The 25971-nt window shown below is 42.1% G+C and overlaps 1 protein-coding gene across 1 annotated transcript in view; it reads left to right on the top strand.

Annotated features, from left to right (window-relative positions):
- Positions 1–25338, top strand: part of vmn2r1 (vomeronasal 2, receptor 1) — a 44455-nt gene extending 19117 nt beyond the window's left edge. Inside the window, exons 3-6 of the mRNA XM_068041468.1 lie at positions 7880–8770; positions 13873–14100; positions 22224–22347; positions 24344–25338. Coding sequence (XP_067897569.1) covers positions 7880–8770; positions 13873–14100; positions 22224–22347; positions 24344–25338 — 2238 coding nt within the window. The remainder of the gene's footprint in view (positions 1–7879; positions 8771–13872; positions 14101–22223; positions 22348–24343) is intronic.
- Positions 25339–25971: the final 633 nt, after the last annotated feature.

The raw sequence follows: 25971 nt of genomic DNA, 5'->3' as shown, positions 1-25971 counted from the left end.
TTTGAAAGCTCAAGGTCTATTAAAAAAGCACTAAGGAATTAAATTGTCATGTTAGGAAAAGCTTCAATTTTTTTGCATTGAAAATTAGAGGCAGGTGCCATTTACAAACTTTTCACTGACATAAAGCAAGGCTCCTTTGGACTGATATTGGCAAATGACAAGACTGTACAAAAATGAGGTAATAAAACTAGACCCTCAATAATATTCTGTCGAAGGAAGTCAGATAGTGTTTGCGACTGATGTCGCTGTTAATACTAGGAACATGGAAATTCAACACTGTGAAGATTCTTAGTTGTGTTTGAAACCCTGCTCATGTAACAACTGTAGATTATTTAAAACTATTGACTCAGAATTTTGAGGTAGTAATGAATGCAAAACTGTCAGTGTTTGCCATCATTACTCCTCCAAAACTGACAGCTTGGAGTCTACGCAAGCACAGTTAAACACAGAAATCCAGAAGTTGCTGTCAGTGATTCTATGCTTCTCCATAGGGTGCGTTGTTGAAGTCCTCGAAGACTGCAATCAATTATCAATCACTGATAGCTTTGTGGGCGGCACAGTGGGGCAATGGTTAACACCGCAGCCTCACAGCTCCAGCGACCCGGGTTCAATTCTGGGTACTGCCTGTGTGGAGTTTGCAAGTTCTCCCTGTGTCTGCGTGGGTTTCCTCCGGGTGCTCCGGTTTCCTCCCACATGCCAAAGACTTGCAGGTTGATAGGTAAATTGGCCATTAGTAATTGCTCCTAGTATAGGTAGGTGGTAGGGAAATATAGGGACAGGTGGGGATGTGGTAGGAATATGGAATTAGTGTAGGATTAGTATAAATGGGTGGTTGATGGTCAGCACAGACTTGGTGGGCTGAAGGGCCTGTTTCAGTGCTGTATCTCTAAACTAAACACTGCACTGATGAGAACTTGCCCTTTTATGCTATTAATCTCACTGTAAAAACCCTTGAAAGAGTTACACCTTGTTGTATGAGGAGTAATTGGGTTTTTAATGGCGAACTAAGTTCATATTACTGCTGAACTGCCTCACTGGCCCTGGAAAACTAATTTTATATTTGTCATATTTATCCATCATGGTAAAAACTTCACATGTTTTGAAAATAAATATCTTTTTAAAAGATTGTATACGATATTTCAGCTACTATCGTTATCCCAGATGTATGTTCCAATCATTTATTTTGATCTTTAATTAAAAGTGAAGGATAATCAGTGAATTTTACTTCCTGATTTACTCTCTGTGAGAATCTTTCAATGTGATCGGCTACTCACCCTATTTGATGACATCACTGTTGATGGATGCTTGGAGATCCCCTTGACTTGGCACCAGATTCAAATTAACATCAGGAAAGGGGAAATAATCTACACCACAAGGATCGCTAGATCTTTGTGGCAGCTTTCTTCGAGGTCAGCGGCAAGCACTGTCACTGCGCCACTGAACGCAAAAATCTATTTGTGTTGCAAAACCAAATAACATTTAAAGCATACTAAAACACTCTTCCATTATAATGGAGAGCAGTATAGAGTATTGTACAAGAGAGGTCACTGTTGCTTTAGGAATATTCTGAGAATTTATATTGAACTATTACTGTGTGTATTGGAGACTTCAGTACATTATGAGGATTACAGATAGTGCAAGTGGCAGTGACAAGTTTTAACTTTACTGTGTCAAAAGTTTTCCTCTCCCTTCACTTAGCTATTGTACTCTGTTCCCACTAGTTGAATCATCCTGAACTATGTACCATTTCTTGATTAGTCAACAGGCCTATGAAAATGATATACGCACTGGGCTTAGGTAACTCAGTTTTGAGCACCTAGCCCTGACTCCTTGACTCAGATCTGGAGCTCACATCACATGAAAAGGAAGATGTAAAATCATGTTTGATGATCTGTCTTCTTTTAAAATTGGTCAATTTGAACCTGAAATATGTAGAATTTGCAAATTAATGCAAAATGTCCAATTTAGTTGAATTTGGAAATTAATTTGTTCTTGTCCTTTAGTAAAACTAAGCTTTTCCAACCAAAAGTGGGTCACATAGACCTTATTCTAATAAAATCATACTGACCAATTCCTGATTTTCCTTGCCCCTTTTTATAATGAATTGAACATAGGAACATAGCAGCAGGAGTAGGCCATTCAGCCCATTGAGCCTGCTCCGCCATTCAATTAGATCATGGCTGATCATCCACCTCAATGCTACTTTCCCGCACTATCCCCATATCCCTTGATGTCATTAGTATCCAGATATCTATTTCTGTCTTGAACAGGTTCAATGATTGAGCTTCCACAGCCCTCTAGGGTAGAGAATTCCAAAGATTCACCACCCTCTGAGTGAAGAAATTCCTCCTCTTCTCAGTCTTAAATGGCCTACCCCTTATTCTGAAACTATGTCCCCTGGTTCTAGACTCACCAGCCAGGAGAAACATCCTATCGACATTCACCCTGTCACGCCCTGTAAGAATTTTGTAAGTTTCAATGAGATCACCTCTCATTCTTTTGAAACTCTGGAGAATACAGGCCCAGTTTCCTCACTATCTCCTCATAAGACAATTCTGCCATCCCAGGGATTGGTCTGGTGAACCTCTGTTGCATTCCCTCTATGGCAAGTATATCCTTCCTTAGATGAGGAGACCAAAACTGTATATAATACTCCAGGTACGGTCTCACCAAGGCTCTATATAAGTGCAGCAAGATTGCTTTACTCCTGTATTTAAAACCCCTTGTGATGAAGGCCAACATACTATTTGCCTTCCTAATTGCTTGCTGTAACTGCATACTAGCTTTTAGTGACACATGCATAAGGACACCCAGGTCCCTTTGGACATCAACACTTCCCAACCTCTCACCGTTTAAGAAATATTCCATCTTTCTGTTTTTTTTTGCCAAACTGGATAACTTCACACTTGTCCACATTATATTCCATCTGCCATGTTCTTGCCCATTCACTTAGCCTGTCCAAATCCCCTTGAAGCCTCCTTGAATCCTCTTCACAACTTACATTCCCACCTAGATTTGTGTCATCAGCAAATTTGGAAATATTACATTTGGTCCCCACATCCAAATCATTTATATAGATTGTGAACAGCTGTGGCCCCAGCAATGATGCTTGTGGTACCCCACTAGTAACAGCCTGCCATCCTGAGAATGATCTGTTTATTCCTACTCTTTATTTTCCGTCTGTTAACCAATTTTCAATCCATACCAGTATATTACCCCCAATCCCATGTGCTCTAATTTTTTTTACTAACCTCCTGTGTGGGACCTTATCAAAAGCCTTCTGAAAATCCAAATACACCACATCCACTGGTTCTCCTTTATCTACGCTACAAGTAACATCCTCAAAAAGCTCCAGCAGGTTTGTCAAACATGATTTCCATTTCATAAATCCATGTTGACTCTGCCCAATCATATCATTATTTTCTAAGTGTCCAGTTATCACATCTTTCATAATAGATTCTAACATTTTCCTTATTACTGACGTCAAACTAATAGGTCTGTAGTTCCCCATTTCCTCTCTCCCTCCTTTCTTAAATAGTGGGGTTATATTTGCTACTTTTCAATCTGCAGGACACTTTCCAGAATCTGTAGAATTTTGAAAGATAACTACTAATGCTTCCATTATCTCTATAGCCACCTCCTTCAATACTCAGGGATGTCGCTCATCTGGTCCAGGGGATTAATCAAACTTCAATCCAGTTTATTTTTCGAGTACTACCTCTTTATTAATACAAATTTCTTTCAGTTGCTCATTTTCACAAGTCCCTTGGTTCCTTAGTATTTCTGGGAGATTTCCTGTATCTTCCTCCGTGAAAACAGACAAAGAAATTGTTTAGTTTCTCCGCATTTCCCTATTCTCAATTATAAATTCTCCTGTCTCTGCCTATAATAGACCCACATTTGTCCTTGCTAACTTTTTCCTTTTCACATACATAAATAAGTTTTATAGTGTGCCTTTATGTTTCTCACTAGCTTGCATTCATACTTTCTTGTCCCTTTCTTTATCAGTTTCTTGGTCATCCTTTGCTGGATTCTGAATTGCTCCCAATCCTCGGGCTTACCACTTTTTCTGGCAACCTTACAAGCCACTTCCTTTGATCTAATGCAATCTTTAACTTCTTTTGTTAGCTACGGTTGATTCATCTTTCCTGTTGGGTTTTTGTGTCTTGAAGGAATGTATATTTGTTATAGACCATGTAATACTTCTTTAAATACTAGCCATTTCCTGTCTACTATCAAATCTTTTAGTGTATTTTCCCAATCCACTATTGCCAACTTGCCCCTCATACCTTCATAGATTTCTTTGTTCAGATTTAAGAACTTAGTTTCAGAATGAACTATATTACTTTCAAACTTAATGTAAAATTCCATCATATTATGGTCACTATTTCCCAAAGGCTCCTTTACAACAAGGTTATTATGTAGTCCTTTCACATTACATAATACTAAATCTAAAATAGCCCCATCCCCAGTTGTTTCTTCAATGTACTGCTGCAGAAACCGATTTCATACACACTCCAGGAATTCATCCTCCACAGCATTGGTGCTGATTAGATTTAACCAGTCTCTATGCAAATTGATGTCGCCCATTATTACTGTATTACCCTCGTTATATGTATCTCTAATTTCCTGATTTATACCATGCCCAACATTACCACTACTGTTTGGTGGCCTATAAACAACTCCTACCAATGTTTCCTGCCCCTTGCTGTTTCTTAGTTCCACCCAAATTGATTCTACATCTTGATCCTTTTCACTAATGTACTGATCTCGTCCCTTTTTAAAAGCACTTCCTTTTCCATTTTGCCGATCCTTCCCAAATGACGAATATCCTTGAATATTCAGTTCCCAGTCTTGGTCACCCTGTAACAACGTCTCTGTAATGGCAATTAAATCATACCCATTTACCTCTATTTGTGCCTTCAAATAATCTACCTTGTTGCGAATGCTGTGTGTATTCAAATAGAGTGCCCTTAACTTTGTCGTCTTGACATTATTCCCCATTCTGATCCTATTTGATGCTTGCCTTCACTTCGTCTGTCTTCTAATTTTACTTACTACTTTTCTACTTACTGTTAACAATTTTGCTTCCCTCCAATCTTCCCTTCCTGCCACATTCAGATTATCAATTCCCTTATTGCTACCTTGCTCTCTTGCCTTCTCTCTCTCTAAATTATCACATCTTCCCTCACTTGATTCCTCACCCCCACTATTTAGTTTAAAGTCTTCTCTACCGCCCTAATTGTACGATTCGCCAGAACACTGGTCCCAGCACAGTTCAGGGGAAGACCATCCCAATGGTACAGTTCCCACTTCCCCCAGTACATAGAAACATAGAAAATAGGAGCAGGAGTAGGCCATTCGGCCCTTCGAGCCTGCACTACCATTCAATACGATCATGGCTGATCATCCAAACTCAGAACTCTGTTCCCGTTTTCTCCCCATGTCCCTTGATCCCTTTAGCCCTAAGAACTATATCTAACTCTTTCTTGAATATATTTAATGATTGGCCTCAACTGCTTTCTGTGGTAGAGAATTCCACAGGTTCACCAGTTTCTGGGTGAAGAAATCCCTCCTCATCTCAGTCCTAAATGGCTTGCCCCTTATCCTTAGACTGTGACCCCCTGGTCCTGGACTCCCCCGCCATCGGGAACATTCTTCCTGCATCTAGTCTGTCCAGTCCTGTTAGAATTTTGTAAGTTTCTATGAGATCCCCTCTCATTCTTCTAAACTCTAGCGAATACAAGCCTAATCGACCCAATTTCTCTTCATACGTCAGTCCTGCCATCCCAAGAATCAGTCTGCTGAACCTTTGCTGCACTCCCTCCATAGTAAGAACATCCTTCCTCAGATAAGGAGACCAAAACTGCACACAATACTCCAGATGTGATCTCACCAAGGCCTTGTATAATTGCAGCAAAACATCCTTGCTCCTGTACTCGAATCCTCTCGCTTCGAAGGCCAACATACCATTTACCTTCTTAACTGCCTGCTGCATCTGCATGCTTACTTTCAGCAACTGGTGCACAAGGTGTCAGTGCCCCATGAATCAAAACCCATTTCTCCCACACCAATCTTTGAGCCAAGCATTTAACTCTAATCTTATTTACCCTATTCCAATTTGCTCGTGGCTCAGGTAATAATCCAGAGTTTATTACCTTTGAGGTTCTGCATTTTAATTTAGTCCCTAGCTGCTCATACTCTCTCTGCAGAATCCCTTTCCTAGTCCTATCTATATTGTTGGTACCCACGTGGACCATGACAACTGGATCCTCCCCCTCCCACTGAAAGTTCCTCTCCAGCCCTGAGCAGATGTCCTCAACCCTGGCACTGGCAAGCAACACAGCCTTCTGCGCTCTCACTCTTGGCTGCAGAGAACTGTGTCTATCCTCCTCACTATACTGTCCCCTACTACCACTACATTGCTATTTACTCCCCCCCGCTTGAATGGCTTCCTGTACCAAGGTGCCATGGTCAATTTTGACATCCACCCTGCAGCACTCGCTCTCATCCATACAAGCTAAAAGAACCTCAAACCTGTTGGACAATTGCAAGGGCTGAGGCTCCACCACTTCTGTCTTCTCAATCCCCTTACCTGCCTCACTTGTAGTCACACCCTCCTGTTCCTGACCATGCTATCCTATTGGGCGTGACTGCTTTCTGGAATCAAGTCTCCAGGTAAATTTCCTCCTCCTTGATGCATCGCAGTGTTTATAGCTCAGCCTCCACCTCATCCACTCTGATCCGAAGCTCCTCGAGCCGCGGACACTTACTGATGATGTGGTTGCTGTGGATTACACTGATGTCCACCAGCTCCCACATGCTACAGCTGCAACACATCACCTGCCCTGCCATCTTTATTGTGTTTTGATTAACTATTTGATTAATTATTTACTATTTTAAAAATAATTTTTACATTTTTTCAGTTAATGCCTCGACTCACCAATCACTCATTATTAATGTAAACCTCAGTAACACTAATAAATCGTACCATTCATAAGGTAGTGACTTAAGAATTATTTTTAAAAGCAAATTTTGCACTTTTCTGATTTTCCAGCTGTTTACACACAAACCGTAACAGCAGTTACTCACCAACCAATCAACTTGTGGCTTTCCTGTGATGTCAATTTTAGATTTCTTTTCACTCTTTCTTCAAACCCAGCATGTGCTGACTTCAAGCCAGCCTGCCTCTGCTCTCCCTGGTAAGTGCAAGCCCCAAGCTTTGGTCTCGATTTATATTCTGCCTCTCCGGTGCATTTCCTCGCAGGTCCGCTGCCTCTCTGCTCTCTCAGGTAAGTTAACAGCATTGTGTCTGGCATTGACTACCTTATTGAAGAGGAATATGGAAATAAGTAATGGCAAATGATGTCCAGGACAGAAAAAATGCCAGAAGACACGTTCTGATGGGAGAATGCAAAAAGTACAACTGGAGTGGTACAGGACATTGTATTTCCAACATGTTGTGTGGTGGATGGTGAGGACATGGATTCCTGCCTATGATTATTCACAAATACAGAGTCACCTATTGGCTATGTGACTAAAGAGGTGCTCAGCAGGGTTAAATCAATAGATGAGTCAATGGGTTGCTCTAGCAGTTCAGAAATTTAAATGGCCAGTTCAAAAGCAATACAGAGAAGGCTTGGGAACATTAGCATTGTGCAAAAAACATCCATGCCTTCAGTTGAGGTGCAATCAATGGAGATCTAAGGGGAAGCTTAGAAAATAAGATAAGGTGAGATGAAAAAATAATTGCTGACAACCACAGCAAAAGTTTTCAAAACTTTTGGGGGAAAACAATAACTTGCACATGTTGTTTTCAAAACATTGTATAGTTTTTGGCAGAATGTATTAAATAATTTTTTTGACTACTGTTTTGCAGGTGGATTACTCAGCCTCTTGCTCAGTTCTCAGTGATAAATTTCAGTTTCCATCCTTTATCCGGACCATACCAAGTGATACTTTTCAGTCCAGAGCAATGGCAAAACTTGTGGTACACTTTGGATGGACATGGGTGGGCACAATAGCATCAGATGATGACTATGGAAAATATGGAATTAAAAGTTTTAAAGAAGAGGTAGAAAAGGCTGGTGTATGCATCTCTTTCTCTGAGACTATCCCCAAAGTTTATGCAAGAGAGAAAATAGTTCGGATCGTAGACACAATTGAACAATCAACTGCCAAAATCATTGCAGTCTTCTCTGCTGATATTGACCTGAGCTCCTTAATAGAAGAAGTCATGCAACGTAATATTTCTGACAGAACATGGATAGCAAGTGAGGCTTGGATTAACTCTGCACTGATTGCCAAACCAGAATATTCCTCACTTTTAGGCGGAACTATTGGATTTGCAATTCAACGCGCTGATATCCATGGTCTACGCAATCACCTAATTCAATTAGATCCAAGAAATTCTGGAGAAAAACTGATAACTGAGTTCTGGGAGAGAGCCTTTGATTGCATGTGGCCTGATCATGGGGTGGCTGTCAGTAAAATGCTTGACGTTAAAACGGTTGAGTATAACAGAACAGATGTAAAGAATAGAATCCATATTATTCCCCCTCTTGCTCAGAGGTTCTGTACAGGGACAGAGAATTTGGATGAAATCGACAATACATATATTGATGTATCCCAGCTGAGACTGACATACAGTGTGTACAAATCTGTATACACTGTGGCATATGCACTTCACAACATGTATACGTGTAAGACAGGAGAGGGTCCATTTGCAAATGGATCATGTGCAAACATCAAAGATTTTCAGCCATGGCAGGTATGCTTTCAATGTTTTACCTAGTATGACTCTTCATGGAGCTAATGGATTTATTTTAATTAGTTTCTAGTTAGTGACAATGTGCTGCTTTTCAGTGAAGCAACAATACACACACCAGTAATAACTGTCCATGCTGAGGAAAAACTAGAGAGTGGGAACATCACTCTTTCTAAAGGTTATGTCCATCACTCTTCCAGCCTGTATACCTGTCCTGATTAATTACAGAACAATACAACACAAAGGAGGCCATTTAGCTCATGGTGCCTTTGACAGCTCTTTGAAAGGGCTATCAAATAAGTACCACTCTGCTGCTCTTTCCCCACAGCCTTGCAAGTTTTTTCCCTTCAAGGATTTATCAAACTCCCTTTTGAAAGTTACTATTGAATCTGCTTCCACCACCATTTAGGCAGTGCATTCCAGATCACAACTCACTGCATAAATTTTATTTTCCTCATACCAGCTCTGGTTCTTTTGGCAGTTACCATAAATCTGATTAGGATCCATTGAAAGTTCTAATTTTTAAAAAAATTAATCAACAAATAATGTGACACAGGTCGTTATTTATATTTTTGCAAAATGCGAATAAGCACTTAAAGGGCAAGTGAAATGGAAGCGAATTTCAAAGTTGTTCTTGTTTTTAGCAGCCTTGGAATATTTGATAAGTATTAATAAATCAGGCTGTTTTTAAAGCTGTAATATTATCTTTCTAAAAAATCACAGAAATCAACCTTGGCTTGTAAACACAGTATGCTCGATGACATTCTGCATACAGTGCCACAAGTAAATTATTGACCACATTTACTAGTTAAATGGTTTCAAAGTAGTTATAAATAAGCATGTTTTTGAAAGGAATTCTTTGGAAAGCATTGTACAGGCAATGAGACTGACAGTCCGTGAGTCCAACTGAAAGTACACTGAAGAGTCTAACAACAGAGAATTTTAAGTATGATTGTGAGAGTTTCCTGAAGTCCCACAGAGGTTTGGTACAGAATTGATAGAGCAAATAGAGTTGAGAATCTGCTACAGTGTTCAGTGTTCGCCAGGCAGAAGGTGGTGGGTTTTTGTGGATCTGCAACTTCTCACAATTTTCCAAAGAATCAGGGAATGACTCTTTTAAATAAAAAGCTTAGTTTTCATGGTTGACAGACTGTTATTTAAATATAAATATTTAAATATAAATAAAGAAGAACAACAACTTGTATTTATATAGCGCCTTTAACATAATAAAATGTCCCAAGGTGCTTCAGAGGAGAATTATAAAACAAAGTATGACACCAAGCCACATAAAGAGATATTAGGCCAGATGACCAAAAGCTTCGTCAAAGAGGTAGGTTTAAAGGAGTGCCTTAAAAGAGGAAAGTGAAGTAGAAAGGTGGAGAGGTTTAGGGAGCGAATTCCAGAGTTTAGGGAACAAGCATCTGAAGGCATGGCCACCAAAGATGGAGGGATTAAAATCAGGGATGCCCAACAGGCCAGAATTCAAGAAGCGCAGATACCTCAGAGGGTTGTGGGGCTGAAGGCAATTACAGAGATAAGGAAGGGCAAGGCCATGGAGGGATTTGAAAACAAGGACAAGAATTTTAAAATTTGAGCGTTGCTTAACTGAGAGCCAATGGAGGTCAATGAGCACAGGGTAATGGGTGAATGGGATTTCGTGCAAATTAGTTTACAGAGGATAGAATGTGGGAGGCAGGTGAGGAGTCTATTAGAATAGTCATGTCTAAAGATAATAAAGCTGTGGATGCACTTTTCAGCAGCCAATGAGACAGGGTCAGTGTTGGGCAATATTACGGAGATAGAAATAGGCAGTCTTAGTGGTGGCATGAATGTGTGATCGGAAGCTCACCTCTGGGTCAAATATGACCAAGGTTGTGAACAGTCTGGTTCAGCCTCAGACATTTGCAGCAAGATGGAGTCATTGGATAGGGTGTGGAATTTGTGCTGGGGACTGAAGTTTGGGGTTTTTGGGTTTTACCAATATTTAATTGGAGGACATTTCTGCCCATCCAGTACAGGGTGCCAGAGAAGCAATCTGACATGTTGGAGACCGTGGAGGGGTCGAGAGAGAGTAGTGAGACACAGTTGGTTGTTGGATGATGTCGTCAAAGGGTTGCATGTAGATGAAATATAAGGGGGCCAAGGATAGATCCTTTGGGGACACCAGAGGTAATGGTGTCGGAGTAGGAAAAGAAGCCATTGCCAGTGATTCTGTGGCTACAATTAGATAGATAAGAATGGAACCAGGGGACTGTGGTCCCACCCAGCTGGACAACAGTGAAGAGGCCTTGGAGGAGGATGGTATGATCATTTGTATCAAAGGCTGCAGGTAGGTCGAGAAGGATGTGAAGGGATAGTTTATGTTTGTCACAGCTACAGAATGCCATCTGTGACATTGATAAAAGCTATTTCAGTACTTTTGCAGGGTGGAAACCTGATTAGAGGGATTCTAACATGAAGTTCTGGGTAAGATGGGGATGAACTGGGAGGTGACAACACGTTAGGAAGACTTTTGAGAGGAAAGGGAGTTGGTAATGGGGCAGGTGTTTGCAAGAACAAAGGAGTCAAGGGTTGTTTTTTTGAGGAGTTAATGATGGCAGATTTGAAGGAGAAAGGAACAGAACCTAAACTGAGAGAACTGTTAACAATATCAGCTAACATGGGAGCCAGGAAGGGAAGTTGGATCGTCAGTAGTTTCGTCGCAATAGGGTCAGAAGAGCAGGAGGTGGGGTCTCATAGACGCAATGAGTTCAGAGACAGCATGAGGGGAAATATGAGAGAAACTAGAGAATATACAAGTTCAGGACTAGGGCAGGGTCAATGAAATATTTATGGCTTGAGTTACAAATGTTGGAAACTAAATTTTAAGATTAAATATCGAGGAAGAAATGATTGTCTTGGTAGTTATTACCACGTTACTGATGGTTATTAATAGTGAAATATTATTACTGAAAATGACCACCGTGGAATAGACAGAAGTTTTAAAGATGTTTTTGTTTCTATCTGGCATTTTAGCACCATTTTATTTTAGCAGTGCACTCTTTATACATTCTAAGTTCAATTCCCTTGCAAATGGCTGTATCTCCCGTGATATTCCAATATCTTGCTGGCTCACATCATTTTTTCACATGTTTGCAGAACAGCAATGTGGGCAGGCATTTGAGATAACTCTGTTTACAAGTGGCCTGGACTTGGAATATGGGACTATATTTTTGCCCATTTATTTTCAATGGTAGAAAATCCAATTCTTTGGTCTACCAGTTTACAAGTAAGAAATCTTTCATTAGGTCAATCCAACACACAGTTTCTCCTGTTTCTGTCAGTGCTGCTTACCCTGGAATAGAGGTAATTAAAAGCTGATGTTACTCCTGTCATGTTCAGCAAAATTAGCTCTTGGGAACCAGAAGACAAGGAACCCTATCCTTGAAGGAACGGGCTGTCATCTCTATAGATAAAAACATGAACTGACAAGGAAACTGTAAGAATTCACAATTAAACAGGGAAAATTGCTTGACTGCAGCAAAATGGCTGCTTCCATGATTAGAGATGGCTCATTGAACAAGCAAATGTTTCCATTTTGAGTTTCACAAATTCAAAGTGACAGTTTTAGAGGGTAGACAGGTTTATATTAGTTCTGATAGAAATTTTGAGCTTCACAAATAAAAATTAACTTTCTTAGAGAGTAGAAGGCTTTATGTTAGCACTGATGGAAGCAAAAGCACTTCTACATCTTCAGTCAACTTAATCATCTTGTGCAAAAACTGAGGGTTTGAGATAACCAATCAAATGTCAGAGTTCAAATAAAATTTGATTGAATTTGCTGAAAAAGCAAATGCTGGGTGGAGTGTCTTATGTCATATGCTGACTTTTTCCTGTGCCCTTCAGCTCAAAATCTTTTGTACTGTAATGTGCTGGATGTGCAAGCTGATAACGCCGTAGTGAGGATATCTGGGACCTTAGTGAATGTTGGGACCAACAGTCTATCTCCTTAACCAATGAGATTTAAGGATTGGGAAATGACGGAGAAAGTGAGTGAATTTCAGTGAAAAAGGCACAGAAAGAGAAAGAGAGACAGAAATAAGAGACAGAAAGGAAAAGTAAGAAAGAGTAAAACATTTTTTTGAAATCTCTAAAAAGAATTTACCACATGCAGGGATGAGACTGGATTATTCAAATTGCTCCCTCCTGGGCCATAGAGGTTGATTGGCATTGCATTAACAATTATTGCCTCGTTAAAAGGGTATTAATTACCAGGCCAAACTTTCTGTGGTGAGTTTAATGGGTAATTAATGTGCAAATTCAGGAAGTTCTTTAAAATAACAAGAAGGTTAGTCGTAAGATGCAATTTTTGTGAAGTAAGTAAGTCTGAAGATTCACAACTCATGAGTACCTCCTAATTCCTTGAATTTACTGGCCGTCTTGTGCATTAATAAAGTTGTTCATCATTAACTTGTTATTTTTCCAACAAGATTTGGCCCATTGTAATTTAAAGGTAGATGTTTGATTTCATCTATTGAACTAACAAAGTTGATTCTCTGTCTGAATTTGATGGGCCCCCCTGAGATGGATTTGGAGGCGGGGAGGCCCATAGAATTGCGACGGGAGGCGGGAAGCAGTGGGCCTCTCACCTCCCCGTTGCAATGCAGTTTTGTCAGGGGCGGGAGGGTCCACCTTCCTATCACCCACCCCCCGCCATTGCCAGGGCATTCTGCACTGGCCCGGTGACCCCACCTCACTCACCTGAGGTCCAGGTCTCCGGCGTTGGGCTTGGGCCAAAGGCCTCTGCAGTACCAGCAGTGGCCACTGCTCCTCGTGGCACTGCCAATACTACTGAGCTGCCGGCCCTCTGATTGGCCAGCAGCTCTTGGAGATGGGATCCCTGTCTTTAAAGGGGTGGGGATCCCGGCTCTGGGCTGTTAGTTGTCCCAGTGCCGTAGAATCACACAAGCGTTGGGAGCTCCAGCTGGCAGAGGCGGGATTCCCCCCACCTTTTTGACCTGGAGCCAGGAGCCCTGACATGTAGTCAAAATTCAGCCCTCTGTGTTGCTATTTTATATTTACAATCAATACTTGTCTGTTGTTAATTTTTCCTTTATTCCTTTTAGCTTATGTATTACCTGAAAAATGTTCGGTTTAAGAGTCTTCTAGGGGAAGAAATATATTTTGATGTAAATGGAGATATCGATGCAATGTATGATATTATAAACTGGCAGAGAACCTCCAATGGGTATATTTCATATAAGGTAATAGGGAGTTACAATGGGACCGCAACCCCAGGACAAGAGATGACTATCCAAAATGACTCTATAATTTGGAATGATGACCAGATTACGGTATGTAACTAATGAAACATCTGTTTCACTTATAACAGAAGATGATTTAATGGAATGTGATTCTTATTTGTGCTTAGTAACCAAGGAGGTTAAGTTAAATGTGAAGTAACATATCATAATGTTAATTATCTTTGAACCCTGAATAGCAGTTCATGAAATCAAAGCAATAGCCTTTTACATTTAAGTGAAGTGGCAAATATTTTATGCTATTCAAATATTCAGTGTGTTAAATTGTCAAAAGTGACACAATGGGCTGAGTCAAAACCTGGAGTGAATTTTGGTGGGGGGTGGGAGGTCTTCTTCTTCTTTGGCATCCATGTCTCGAGAGACAATGGGTAAGCGCCTAAAGGTGCTCAGTGCTTTGTGAAGCAGTGCCTGGAGTGGCTACAAAGGCCAATTCTAGAGTGACAGACTCTTCCACAGGCGCTGCAGATAAAATTGGTTGTCGGGCTGTTGCGCTTCTGTCTTTTTTCCTGCCAAGTGCTAAGTCTCTTCGACTCGCCACACTTTAGCCCCACCTTTATGGCTGCCCGCCAGCTCTGGCGATCACTGGCAACTGACTCCCATGACTTGTGGTCAATGTCACAGGACTGCATGTCGTGTTTGCAGATGTCTTTAAAGCAGAGACATGGACGGCCGGTGGGTCTGATACCAGTGACGAGCTCGCTGCACAATGCGTCCTTGGGGATCCTGCCATCTTCCATGCAGCTCACATGGCCAAGCCATCTCAAGCGCCGCTGGCTTAGTAGGGCGTATTTGCTGGGGATGTTGGCCGCCTCGAGGACTTCTGCGTTGGAGATATGGTCCTGCCACCTGATGCCAAGGATTCTCCGGAGGCAGGGAAGATTGAATGTGTTGAGACATCACTCTTGGCTCATATGTTGTCCAGGCCTCGCTGCCGTAGAGCAAGGTACTGAGGATACAGGCTTGAAACACTCGGACTTTTGTGTTCCACGTCAGTGTGCCATTTTCCCACACCCTCTTGGCCAATCTGGACATAGCAGCGGATGCCTTTCCCATGCGCTTGTTGATTTCTGCATCGAGAGACAGGTAACTGGTGATCGTTAAGCCAAGGTAGGTGAACTCTTGAACCACTTCCAGAGCGTTCCTGTTCCATGATGTTCGTTTTCTTGAGGCTGATGGTTAGGCCAAATTCGTTGCAGGCAGCCGCAATCCTGTCAATGAGTCTCTGCAGACACACTTCTGTGTGGGATGTTAATGCAGCATCGTCAGCAAAGAGGAGTTCCCTGATGAGGACCTTCCGTACTTTGATCTTCACTCTAAGACGGACAAGGTTGAACAACCTGCCATCTGATCTTATGTGGAAGAATGGACAGGAGAGATGATCCACGAGCTGCTGCTGGCACTGAGCAGATACCCGGGTAGCATCTTTATCTGGAACAAGCACAGCAGCCTACAGTCTACTGGGAGCTCGGCAGGGAGGAGCTGGTGGCCCGAGTGCCCATGAGGTGGTCGTCGAGGCTCAGGGCCTCAATCTGGCCTCAGTCGCCCTTCTGCCATCACAGCTAGGATCCGGGAAAGAAGTTCCACCGTGAGCTGGATGGCGACCACGAGCGCAGCGCCAGCCTGGAGGACGCCGACATTGAAGAGTCCTTGCAGACTGTGGGCTGGCCTGCTCACCAAGATCGTGACCCCCGCCGGACTCCTCCACCCTCTCACCTCCTTCCCCCCACCCCCTCCCCCCTCACACCCCCTTCCCAGCTCCCCCTCGCAACCTCTGCACCCCCATCCCCCACCCCCTTCCCCCAGCACCCGCTTCCCCGCTCCCACCTCGCACCCCACCGCTCCCCCTTCCCCCCCACACACCCCTCCCCCCTCGCACCCCCTCCCCCCTCACCCCCTTCTCCCCTCCCCCTTGGCATCCTCTGCTCCCCCTTCCCTCACCCCCTCCCCCTCCTACTCCCTCCCCCTCCTCCTTCCATCTTCGTCCAAGAAATCGCACAGTTTACTTATTAGAGCCCCTGCTCAGGGATAGGAGCTAACAACCCCACTGCCTTGTGGACGTCTCGGGAGAGACCAAGGCTAAGGGAGTAAACCCTAACAGAAAATCCCGAGCGGAACCCCTAAGGCGGTCATGTGTCACCTTTGGCATGTTACCTGCAGCTCCTGCAGCCATACCGGTGCCAAATGTCATGCTCTGCACTCCTTTGGACCCCACTGGGAAGTCCGAGAGGGGGGTTTTGACACTTGGGCAAATCACAACCGCCATACATCCGCCGAGGCATGCACCATGGAGAGGTCACTCCATAGTCGCCTCACAGCGACCAAAACAACACAAAAGGCAGCAGTGATGGGTTATAAGTCCAGCTCAATAGGCGTAGAGATTGGGTGCCACGGGTTGCCTTTGTCGGTGGGAGAGGTCATCGCATCTCACTGGACAGCTACCGCCTGCCTCAAACCGGGCAACCCCTTGTCAGTAAGATTCTGTCCCGCCACAGTCCACCTGCTTCAATGGGTGCTTGGAGCTCAGGGTCATTGCCCGACAAGTGGACTGTAACACCACACCAAACAGCACGGCAAAAAAAGGAAAGAATGTACCAGCCCTTCGTTTTGCAAACTGGAACGTCAGAACGATGTGTCCTGGCCTATCGAAAGACCTTACACAAATCAACAATTCTCGGAAGACCACCATCATCAACAACGAGCTCAGGAGACTCAATGTGGACATTGCAGCACTTCAGGAGACACGCCTTCCTGCGAGCGGATCTCTAAGAGAGCAAGACTACACATTCTACTGTCAGGGTAGGGATCCTGAAGAACCAAGACAGCATGGAGTGGGCTTCGCCATCAGAAACTCTTTGCTCAGCATGATAGAACCACCTTCAAATGGCTCGGAACGCATACTGTCCATCCGACTGCTCACCGCCTCTGGTCCAGTACACCTACTCAACATCTGTGCTCCAACACTCTGTTCCCCACCTGAAGTTAAAGACCAGTTCTACGAGGAACTCCATAATATCATTAGTAGCATTCCTAATACCGAACATTTGTTTCTGCTGGGGGACTTTAACGCCAGGGTTGGGGCCGACCATGACTCATGGCCCTCCTGCCTTGGGCGCTATGGCATTGGAAGGATGAATGAGAATGGACAGAGACTGCTGGAGTTGTGTACCTATCATAACCTCTGCATCACTAACTCATTCTTTCATACTAAACCCTGTCACCAGGTTTCATGGAAGCACCCAAGATCACGTTGCTGGCACTAGCTGGACCTCATCGTCACAAGGCGGGCCTCTATAAACAGTGTCCAAATCACACGCAGCTTCCACAGTGCGGACTGCGACACCGACCACTCCATGGTGTGCAGAAAAGTTAGACTCAAACCTAAGAAGCTGCATCACTCCAAGCAGAAGGGCCGCCCGCGCATCAACACTAACAGAATTTCTCATCCACAGCTGTTACATAAGTTTCTAAATTCACTTGAAAAAGCCCTTCACAACACGCCTGCATGGGATGCAGAGACAAAGTGGGCCCACATCAGGGACGCCATCTATGACTCAGCAATGACCACCTTTGGCAAATGTGAGAAGCAAAATGCAGACTGGTTTCAATCTCACTTTTAAGAGCTGGAACCTGTCATAGTCGCTAAGCTCATTGCACTGTTGAACTACAAGAAAGCCCCCAGTGAGTTAACATCCGTAGCACTTAAAGTAGCCAGAAGCGCTGCACAAAGAACAGCCAGGCGCTGTGCAAATGACTACTGCCAACACCAATGCAGTCGTATTCAGCTGGCCTCCAACACCGGAAACATCAGAGGAATGTATGATGGCATTAAGAGAGCTTTTGGGCCAACCATCAAGAAGATCACCCCCCTCAAGTCTAAATCAGGGGACACGATCACTGACCAACACAAGCAAATGGACCGCTGAGTGGAGCACTACCTAGAACTGTACTCCAGGGAAAATGTTGTCACTGAGACCGCCCTCAATGCAGCCCAGTCTCTGCCGGTCATGTATGAGCTGGATGAACTGCCAACAAAATCGGAACTCAATGATGCCATTGATTCTCTAGCCAGTAGAAAAGCCCCTGGAAAGGATGGCATTACCCCTGAAATAATCAAGAGTGCCAAGCCTGCTATACTCTCAGCCCTCCATGAACTGCTTTGCCTGTGCTGGGATGAGGAAGCAGTACCACAGGACATGCGTGATGCCAATGCCATCACCCTCTATAAGAACAAGGGTGACCGTGGTGACTGCAACAACTACCGTGGAATCTCCCTGCTCAGTATAGTGGGGAAAGTCTTCGCTCAAGTCATGTTAAACAGACTCCAGAAGCTGGCTGAGCGTGTCTACCTGAGGCACAATGCAGCTTTCGAGCAGAGAGATCCACCATTGACATGCTGTTCTCCCTTCGCCAGCTACAGGAGAAATGCTGCGAACAACAGATGCCCCTCTACATTGCTTTCATAGATCTCACCAAAGCCTTTGACCTTGTCAGCAGACGTGGTCTCTTCAGACTACTAGAAAAGATTGGATGTCCACCAAAGCTACTAAGTATCATCACCTCATTCCATGACAATATGAAAGGCACAGTTCAGCATAGTGGTGCCTCATCAGACCCCTTTCCTATCCTGAGTGGTGTGAAACAGGGCTGTGTTCTCGCACCTACACTGTTTGGGATCTTCTTCTCACTGCTGCTCTCATATGCGTTCAAGTCTTCAGAAGAAGGGGTGGGAGCTACTGTCATAAATTAATGTCCACTTTCTGGGTGTAATTTCTGACAAGCCTCAAAGACACTTTTTAAAGTGTGTGTGTGTTGTGGCAGGGGAGGGGGCTGGGGGGGTCGTGGTGTGTGGGGGGAGGGGGAAAGTTGCATTTATTTTGCTGATGATGCTTCTTTTAATGATGCAAACTAGAAAATGAGTAAGGAGGAAGCCCCAAGGTTCTCTGATGCCTCCCTGTGGAGGTTCTATTGCAAAAGATAAGGGCGAGGAGGGACAGAGGGACATCATGTGGGTGGAGGTTCGCCAAGACTGAAATTAATCACCATTATCACATTTGGCACTTGGTCAACAGTGCCCTTCCATAGCAGCTCCTGAATCTGTATTGTCAACACAGCATCGATGTAAAAGTTGGATGAGTTGTTTCAGTGTTCTTCAATGCACGATTAAGGGAGTGTGAAGGAGGTAACACGGGCTGTTAATATGGAGGGGCTTTTCAGAGGAGGGGAATGAGCAGATCACCAGAAATACTGTGCTATCAAATCATCCTTTACATTTCTGGTTTCATGTTTTTCTGCTAGCTCTCATCTACCTTACCTTTCCTTATCAGCTATGATGGTTATTGCTACTGCTACATTGAAATATAATCTTCTCTGCATTGTCATGTTGCAATATTCACCATGCTATAATGATGCAGGAGACTTTGTGTGGGGCATACTGTAGGGAGCCCTCAGACCAATCCAGGCACCTGAAGATTTGCTTCAAGAGCTCTATCTGGTACTCAGTGATGTTCCTGGTGCTCCCACAGCTCTGGTTATACTTCAGCTGTTCAGGTATGGTAGGGTTGCAGACAGATGTTACCAGCCATGCGTGTGCGGGTGGGGATGGGATAGCCCTTGGACCCAAACAGCCACAGGGTGGAATAGTAGTAAGATGGTTGATTGTTGGAGGATGAAGGCAATGTGACAACTACCTGTGAAACTTGCGCTGACTTGCATGATCCTTCTGTGGTAATCACAATCCTGTTCATGAAAGCTGCTGGCTGGTCTTCTGGTGCTTTCATGGCTACGAATGCAATATATTACATCCGGACATGAGAGCTGTAAATCCTCTCATTTTGATTGTTGACGTCAATGGGATAAGTGCTATTTTAGTTGGCCCTGGAAAATAGGACATTGGTGACCTGCTAGATGCCATTGTGCACTTCAGACTGGGAGTTATGAGAGATGTCCCCTGTAACACCCTGGAAAGAGCTTGAAGCAAGGGAGTTAAGGGCGGTGATGTCCTTTACAGCTACTGGAAAAGCGTGGCCAAATGGCTCAGCAGACAGCAGATTGTTTCAAGAGACCTCATAGTTCAGAAGCAGTCTGGCTGGTGAAGCACAGCCTCCCCATACACTGCTTTTCAGAGGTAACCAGGAAAGTAGCTGCTTGGTCTATAAGCCTGCTGGGTTGGGTAAGATGTCCTAGGAGCAACCTTCTTCACCTGCTGTTTTCTAACAGGCCCACCTGCTACTCCTTCTGGTTCTTGACGTTGCTGCTGTTGTTACTGTTGCTGCTCCTGTTCCTCCATCTCTTCCTCCATCCAGAACAATGAACGCACGAACATACAAGTTAGGAGCAGGAGTAGGCCATTTGGTCTCTTTAAGTCTGATCCACCATTTAATATGATCATGGCTGATCTGATTATGGCCTCAACACCACTTTCCCACATACCCCCGATATCCTTTCACTCCCTTGTTAGTCAAGAATTTATCTACCTCTGCCTTAAAAATATTCAATGACCCTGCCTCCACTGCTCTCTGGGGAAGAGAGTTCCAAAGATTCACAATCCTCTCAGAGAAAAATATTCTTCTCATCTCTGTCTTAAATGCGCGATCCCTTATTTTTAAACTCTGTCCCCTAGTTCTAGTCACTCCCACAAGGGGAATCATCCTTTCAGCATCCACCCTGACAAGTCCCCTCAGGATCTTATATATTTCAATAAGATCACCTTTCATTCTTCTAAACTCCAATGGATACAGACCCAACCTGTCCAACCTTTCCTTCATAAAATAACTCTCTCATCCCAGGTATCAGTCGTGTGAACCTTCTCTGAACTGCATCTAACACATTTATATCCTTTATTAAATAAAGAGACCAACATTTTTCACAGTACTCCAGATGTGGTCTCACCAATACTCTATATAACTGTCGCAAAACATCCCTACTTTATATTCCATTCCCCTTGTAATAAACGACAACATTCCATTTGCCTTCCTAATCACTTGTTGTATCTGCATACCAGTCTTTTGTGATTCATGTACCAGGACACCCAGATCCCTCTGCACCTCTGTAATGAAGCTGGAATGCCACTCCCCGTAAGCTGTGACTGCTTATTCAGGGTGTGCAAGGCAAAAAAGTTTAAAACCAAGGTCAAAAATTTATTGGAAATCTAAAGGTCACAACAGTACAAAGATCACCATGATCAGAGTGTCTGCATCTCTTTAAATACTCCTTCCAGTTGGCCTTCCAATCCAATTCTGTGATGTTTTACGCAGTGAGTGCTGGGTAGAACTTCTTATTTTTCTTGTCTAAAACGTGTCAGGATCTTAATTACATCATAGAACCTCAATTTACATGTATTCATAAAGTGCCTCCTGCTTCCAGCAGTTTCCTCAACCATCTGAAAAAAACTCAATGATTAAATTGGCACCGACCGACTCGAGTGGAACTGGTGCGGTAAATGCACTGAAGCAATTTTAACTTGACTGTCTTATTCATGCCGGAGGGATACGTTAAAATTGTTCCCAACATTCTGGTCACAAATCAGTTCAGTGGCCTCACCCTTTATTCAATTTAAGCAATGTGTAGCGTAATGCTCATATTGTCATTTGCACCTCAGTGAATTTTTGAACTCAGTGGCATTGTGCCATTTTACCTTGCATTATGCAGATTGTAGCAACTAAATCATTTATCTTTCTGTCTGTCTCTATATCCCTTCCATAATGCTTCTTGTAAATATTGAGGAAAATGGGTGCCTACAGTTTCCACAAGCACAGGGCTCACTATAATGTACATTATGATAAACAGATTACACTTTGCAAATATTTAGCTACATGTTTGCAATTTTGTACACTATCCTGAAAATTCACACATCATTCCATTTTGTTATTTATAATGGTGCACAAACTATGCAGGAATGAGAAGTATTGCTACCTTTCCCCAATTTATAGTTTTTATGATCGCATAGATGCAAAAAGATATCAGTCTTGCAGTAGGTTTTCACAACTTAGGTACTACATTTACAAAGTCTTTTATTATGCTATGTTCTTGAGATAGCAGCTTCACTCACTTGTATTTCTCACTTAGGCCAGAAAAACAATATTATTTTTGTAGTCTCTTTTGTGTAAATTGTTTTTTGGAAAATCATACTTAATTTGTATCGATGTTCCATTTGGCAGCCTCCATTTTCTGTATGTAGTGAGAGCTGTCAGCCTGGCACTAGAAAGGGAATTCGACAAGGAGAACCTGTTTGTTGCTTTGACTGTATTCCATGTGCTGATGGGGAGATAACTAATGTGACAGGTTAGTTAAATAATTCTCTTATGAAATAATACTTACATTTTCATGAATGTATCTAAAATATTCACTCAATCGTTTTTAATATATATGTAGCTTATTTTGCACAATAAATTATAACATTTAAAATGGAATGCAAGTGCAATAAAAATGGCAAGACACAAATATATTAATTTCTATTAATTCAGTAACATAAGAAGCAATTTTATGACATTCAGCTCTCATAGATTTTATAATTAATGGATGGAAATTGTGGGGATTAAGCATCTAAATTCCCTATGTGCAGGTAAGGCTGGTTATTATGAGGATGATTTTGTAGAATTACCCCTAAAGTTCACATTTTACTTCCATATTCAAAAAAATACAGTATTAGCTTCTTAAGTGGGGTGGGGTGGGGTGGGGGGGAGTGGGGGGGGGGGGGTAGTGTGGGTGGTGGTGGTGGGTGGCTGGAATCCAATGTAAGTGTTCAAAGAAAATGTCCAACTTTTGGAATTGAGTAAAATGTGTTAGTATACTCAAGGATGAGCATGGAAAGGTTTGTATGTAATGAGAATATAGTGTAATAGCTGCTCTTAAATGCAATTAGTACAAATTTCATAGATGATTCAGTTGAATAACTGATCATCAATTTAATTTTGATATGAACAATTAATAAAATAAATTCTCAATAATGTAACTACATTAAATGCATATTGAAAATCTTGTGACGCACAGAAACATAATCTCCAGTTCTGTCGTACCAGATATTTAATGGTATGTCGTAGCTCTAGTCTCTTACACTGTTTTGTATCCTTCATATTTTAGTAATGTTTCCTTTCTCTGAGCTCCCTCCATACTGTACAGTTCCTGTCAGAGGGATTGAGGGTGAGTGGTGGTTGAAGTAAAGACCATTTGCTCTTAGGTAACTACTAATACCTGCTTCATAACCAGCTAATACTACTCTATAATTGGCCAGTTCAAGACGCATGGAAGTTCTGCAGACTAATTCTTGCGCCAGTTTTCTTTCCCTCCCATGAGAAAGCTGCTTAATCTCCACTTGACATCCTTGATAGATAGCCTAAGTTCAGGAAATCAGAGTGGAGGAAATTGTTGGCATCAACCTGCATATTACCACTGCATGGCACACAGTGCCAGATAACCAGCATACTGTTTCACCAGCTTGTAGCATTCTCATCATAAACCTTATTGCACTTTTTCATCCTGTTGGCATAGCTTATCAGTGGTAAATAAAGAATGAAGATTGATGGCAGTGGGAAAGATTAGAACTTGAATGATAAAACTTGAATTTAATCATCTGCCCATCATCTAAATTGTTAATGCTACAACAGTGATTGGTTAATTGGGTATATTTACCAAAAATGGTAAGGCATGACAGTTGTATAAAAAATATAATCCACTGTGTTGAAACATAGTGCATTTGAACACCAGATTTGGAATTCTGAATGATAAAATACAAGAACAATGTGAACAACTATATACCTTATTTGGGAACGTCTGTGAGAGGCCCAGCACTGATTCCTACATCCAGACAGTAGATACTCTAAGGAATGGCTGGATAACTGAGATAGAAATATGTGGTCGTGTAGACCCAATTTTTCATTGTGATACAGAATTCATCATTGGATTATACAAGATCAATTCACTCACTTTTCACAAAAATAACAGGTACATTGAGTGAGAAATCAGACTCCTCGCAAGTAAAATAAAAGTATTTGATATTTATTTGACATAATGAAATAACCTGAGCTGGAAGGCAATAGCTTTCTTCAGTAAGTAAATGTTGCTAGTTTACTTGGATTAAAATTTGAGAGAAAAGCAGCACTGCACATCATCTAAATTGTTAATGCTACAGTGGTTGGTTAATTGGGTATATTTACGAAAAGTAATGGCCATTTGACCTGTTTAAGTGGAATTAGCAGTACACTGCTGCACTAAACTTGAAAATAAATAGTAGATATGTATATGTCAACTACATAACAAGATTCTGATGTTCATTTAACAGATTCAAGGGAATGCATTCAATGCCCTGAAGATTACTGGTCCAATGCAAACCGAGATGAATGCTTACATAAAGTGATTGAATACCTTGGTTACAATGATCCCTTGGGAATGACATTAATAGCACTATCGATATTTGGAGCCTGCATTGCTGCAGCCGTTGCTGTAGTTTATATGGTTCGCAAGGATACTCCCCTCGTCAAAGCTAATGATCGTGGAATAAGCTTTGTGCTGTTATTTTCACTAGTTATATGCTTTCTCAGCTCAATTGTCTTTGTTGGTCAGCCAGTAGCATGGTCTTGTATGACACGACAGGTTCTTCTTGCTATTAGCTTTTCTACCTGCCTTTCATGTGTGTTGTCAAAGGCTGTTAATCTGATGCTCAAAGCCAGAGCAGCCAAAGCAAAATCACCTGAAGGCACGAAAAAAAAACTTTTAGGCCCTTTTCAGCAAAGAATTATTGCATTGATCTTTGTCTTATGCCATGCTTGTCTTTGTACAGCTTGGTTACTAATTCTACCTCCTTACCCTATCAAGAATACACAGTCTCAAAATATAAAAATAATTATGGAATGCAATGAAGGGTCTGTAGTATTTCTGTGTTGTGTGTTAGGATATGACGCATTGTTGGCTGCTATTTGCTTTGTGTTTGCTTTCATTGCACGGAAATTACCTGATAACTTTAATGAAGCTAAGTTTATGACCTTTTCCCTGCTTGTCTTTTTTATTGTTTGGATTTCTTTTATCCCGGCCTACTTAAGCACTCGGGGAAAATATATGGTAGCTGTTGAAATGTTTGCTATTTTGGCATCCAGTTTTGGCTTACTTGGTTGTCTTTTTGTTCCTAAATGTTATATTATCTTATTGAAACCAGAAAGGAACACAGAGGAATTAGTTAACTGCAAAACTGATACAACTGATAAGAGTGCACCACCAACCTCACAATCACTGACCAACTCAGCAATAAGCACTGCCTGTTCAACAGTTACACTCAATTAATAAACTTGCTTACAAACAGTATCTGTAAGTGATGTTAGTACTGTTTTCACTGCTTGAATATACATTTATTATAGTCCACAAGCATTTAAGGAAGCTATAGAGAGTATATTAAACATAAAAAATGCTAATGGATTATATTTTAATGTCAGAATTTGTAGAATGTATTTTTTGTTCATCCTCTGGCCAACTTTCTGTATGCAAAGCTATAAACGTGTAACAACCTGAAGGAGCAAATCAAGGTCATTTTGTTCTCTTAACTGCAGGGCCCATAACCAGATTTTATGTTTGAGAAAATATTGAAGTAAAGCCATTTTGTTTAACAGGTGTAATATCTTGAAAGTACTATTTCCCAAGATTATTTTAAATTATGATTAGATTCTGAAGCTGCATGTTTTGTGAACTGTTCATGATCTTCATCCCCAGTCACTGTCAAATACAAAATCAGAAACTAAAAGGGAATCAGTGGGATTCAGGAAGGGAGTTAACAACATCATCAAACAAACTGCATAACTGTGGACTACAAAGTCTGGACTAAAAAAATACAAGTAAAAATAACTGTGGGAGGGGATTTTGCCATTGTTCATTTAGAAAATTACTTTACCAGCGCAAAATCACTGCTGGGTCTATAGGCCC

The sequence above is a fragment of the Heterodontus francisci genome, chromosome 11 (assembly GCF_036365525.1).
Source record: "Heterodontus francisci isolate sHetFra1 chromosome 11, sHetFra1.hap1, whole genome shotgun sequence".
Classification (NCBI taxonomy): domain Eukaryota; kingdom Metazoa; phylum Chordata; class Chondrichthyes; order Heterodontiformes; family Heterodontidae; genus Heterodontus; species Heterodontus francisci.
Note: the sequence above shows the minus strand (reverse complement) of the source record. Positions and strands in the feature narration are given on the sequence as shown.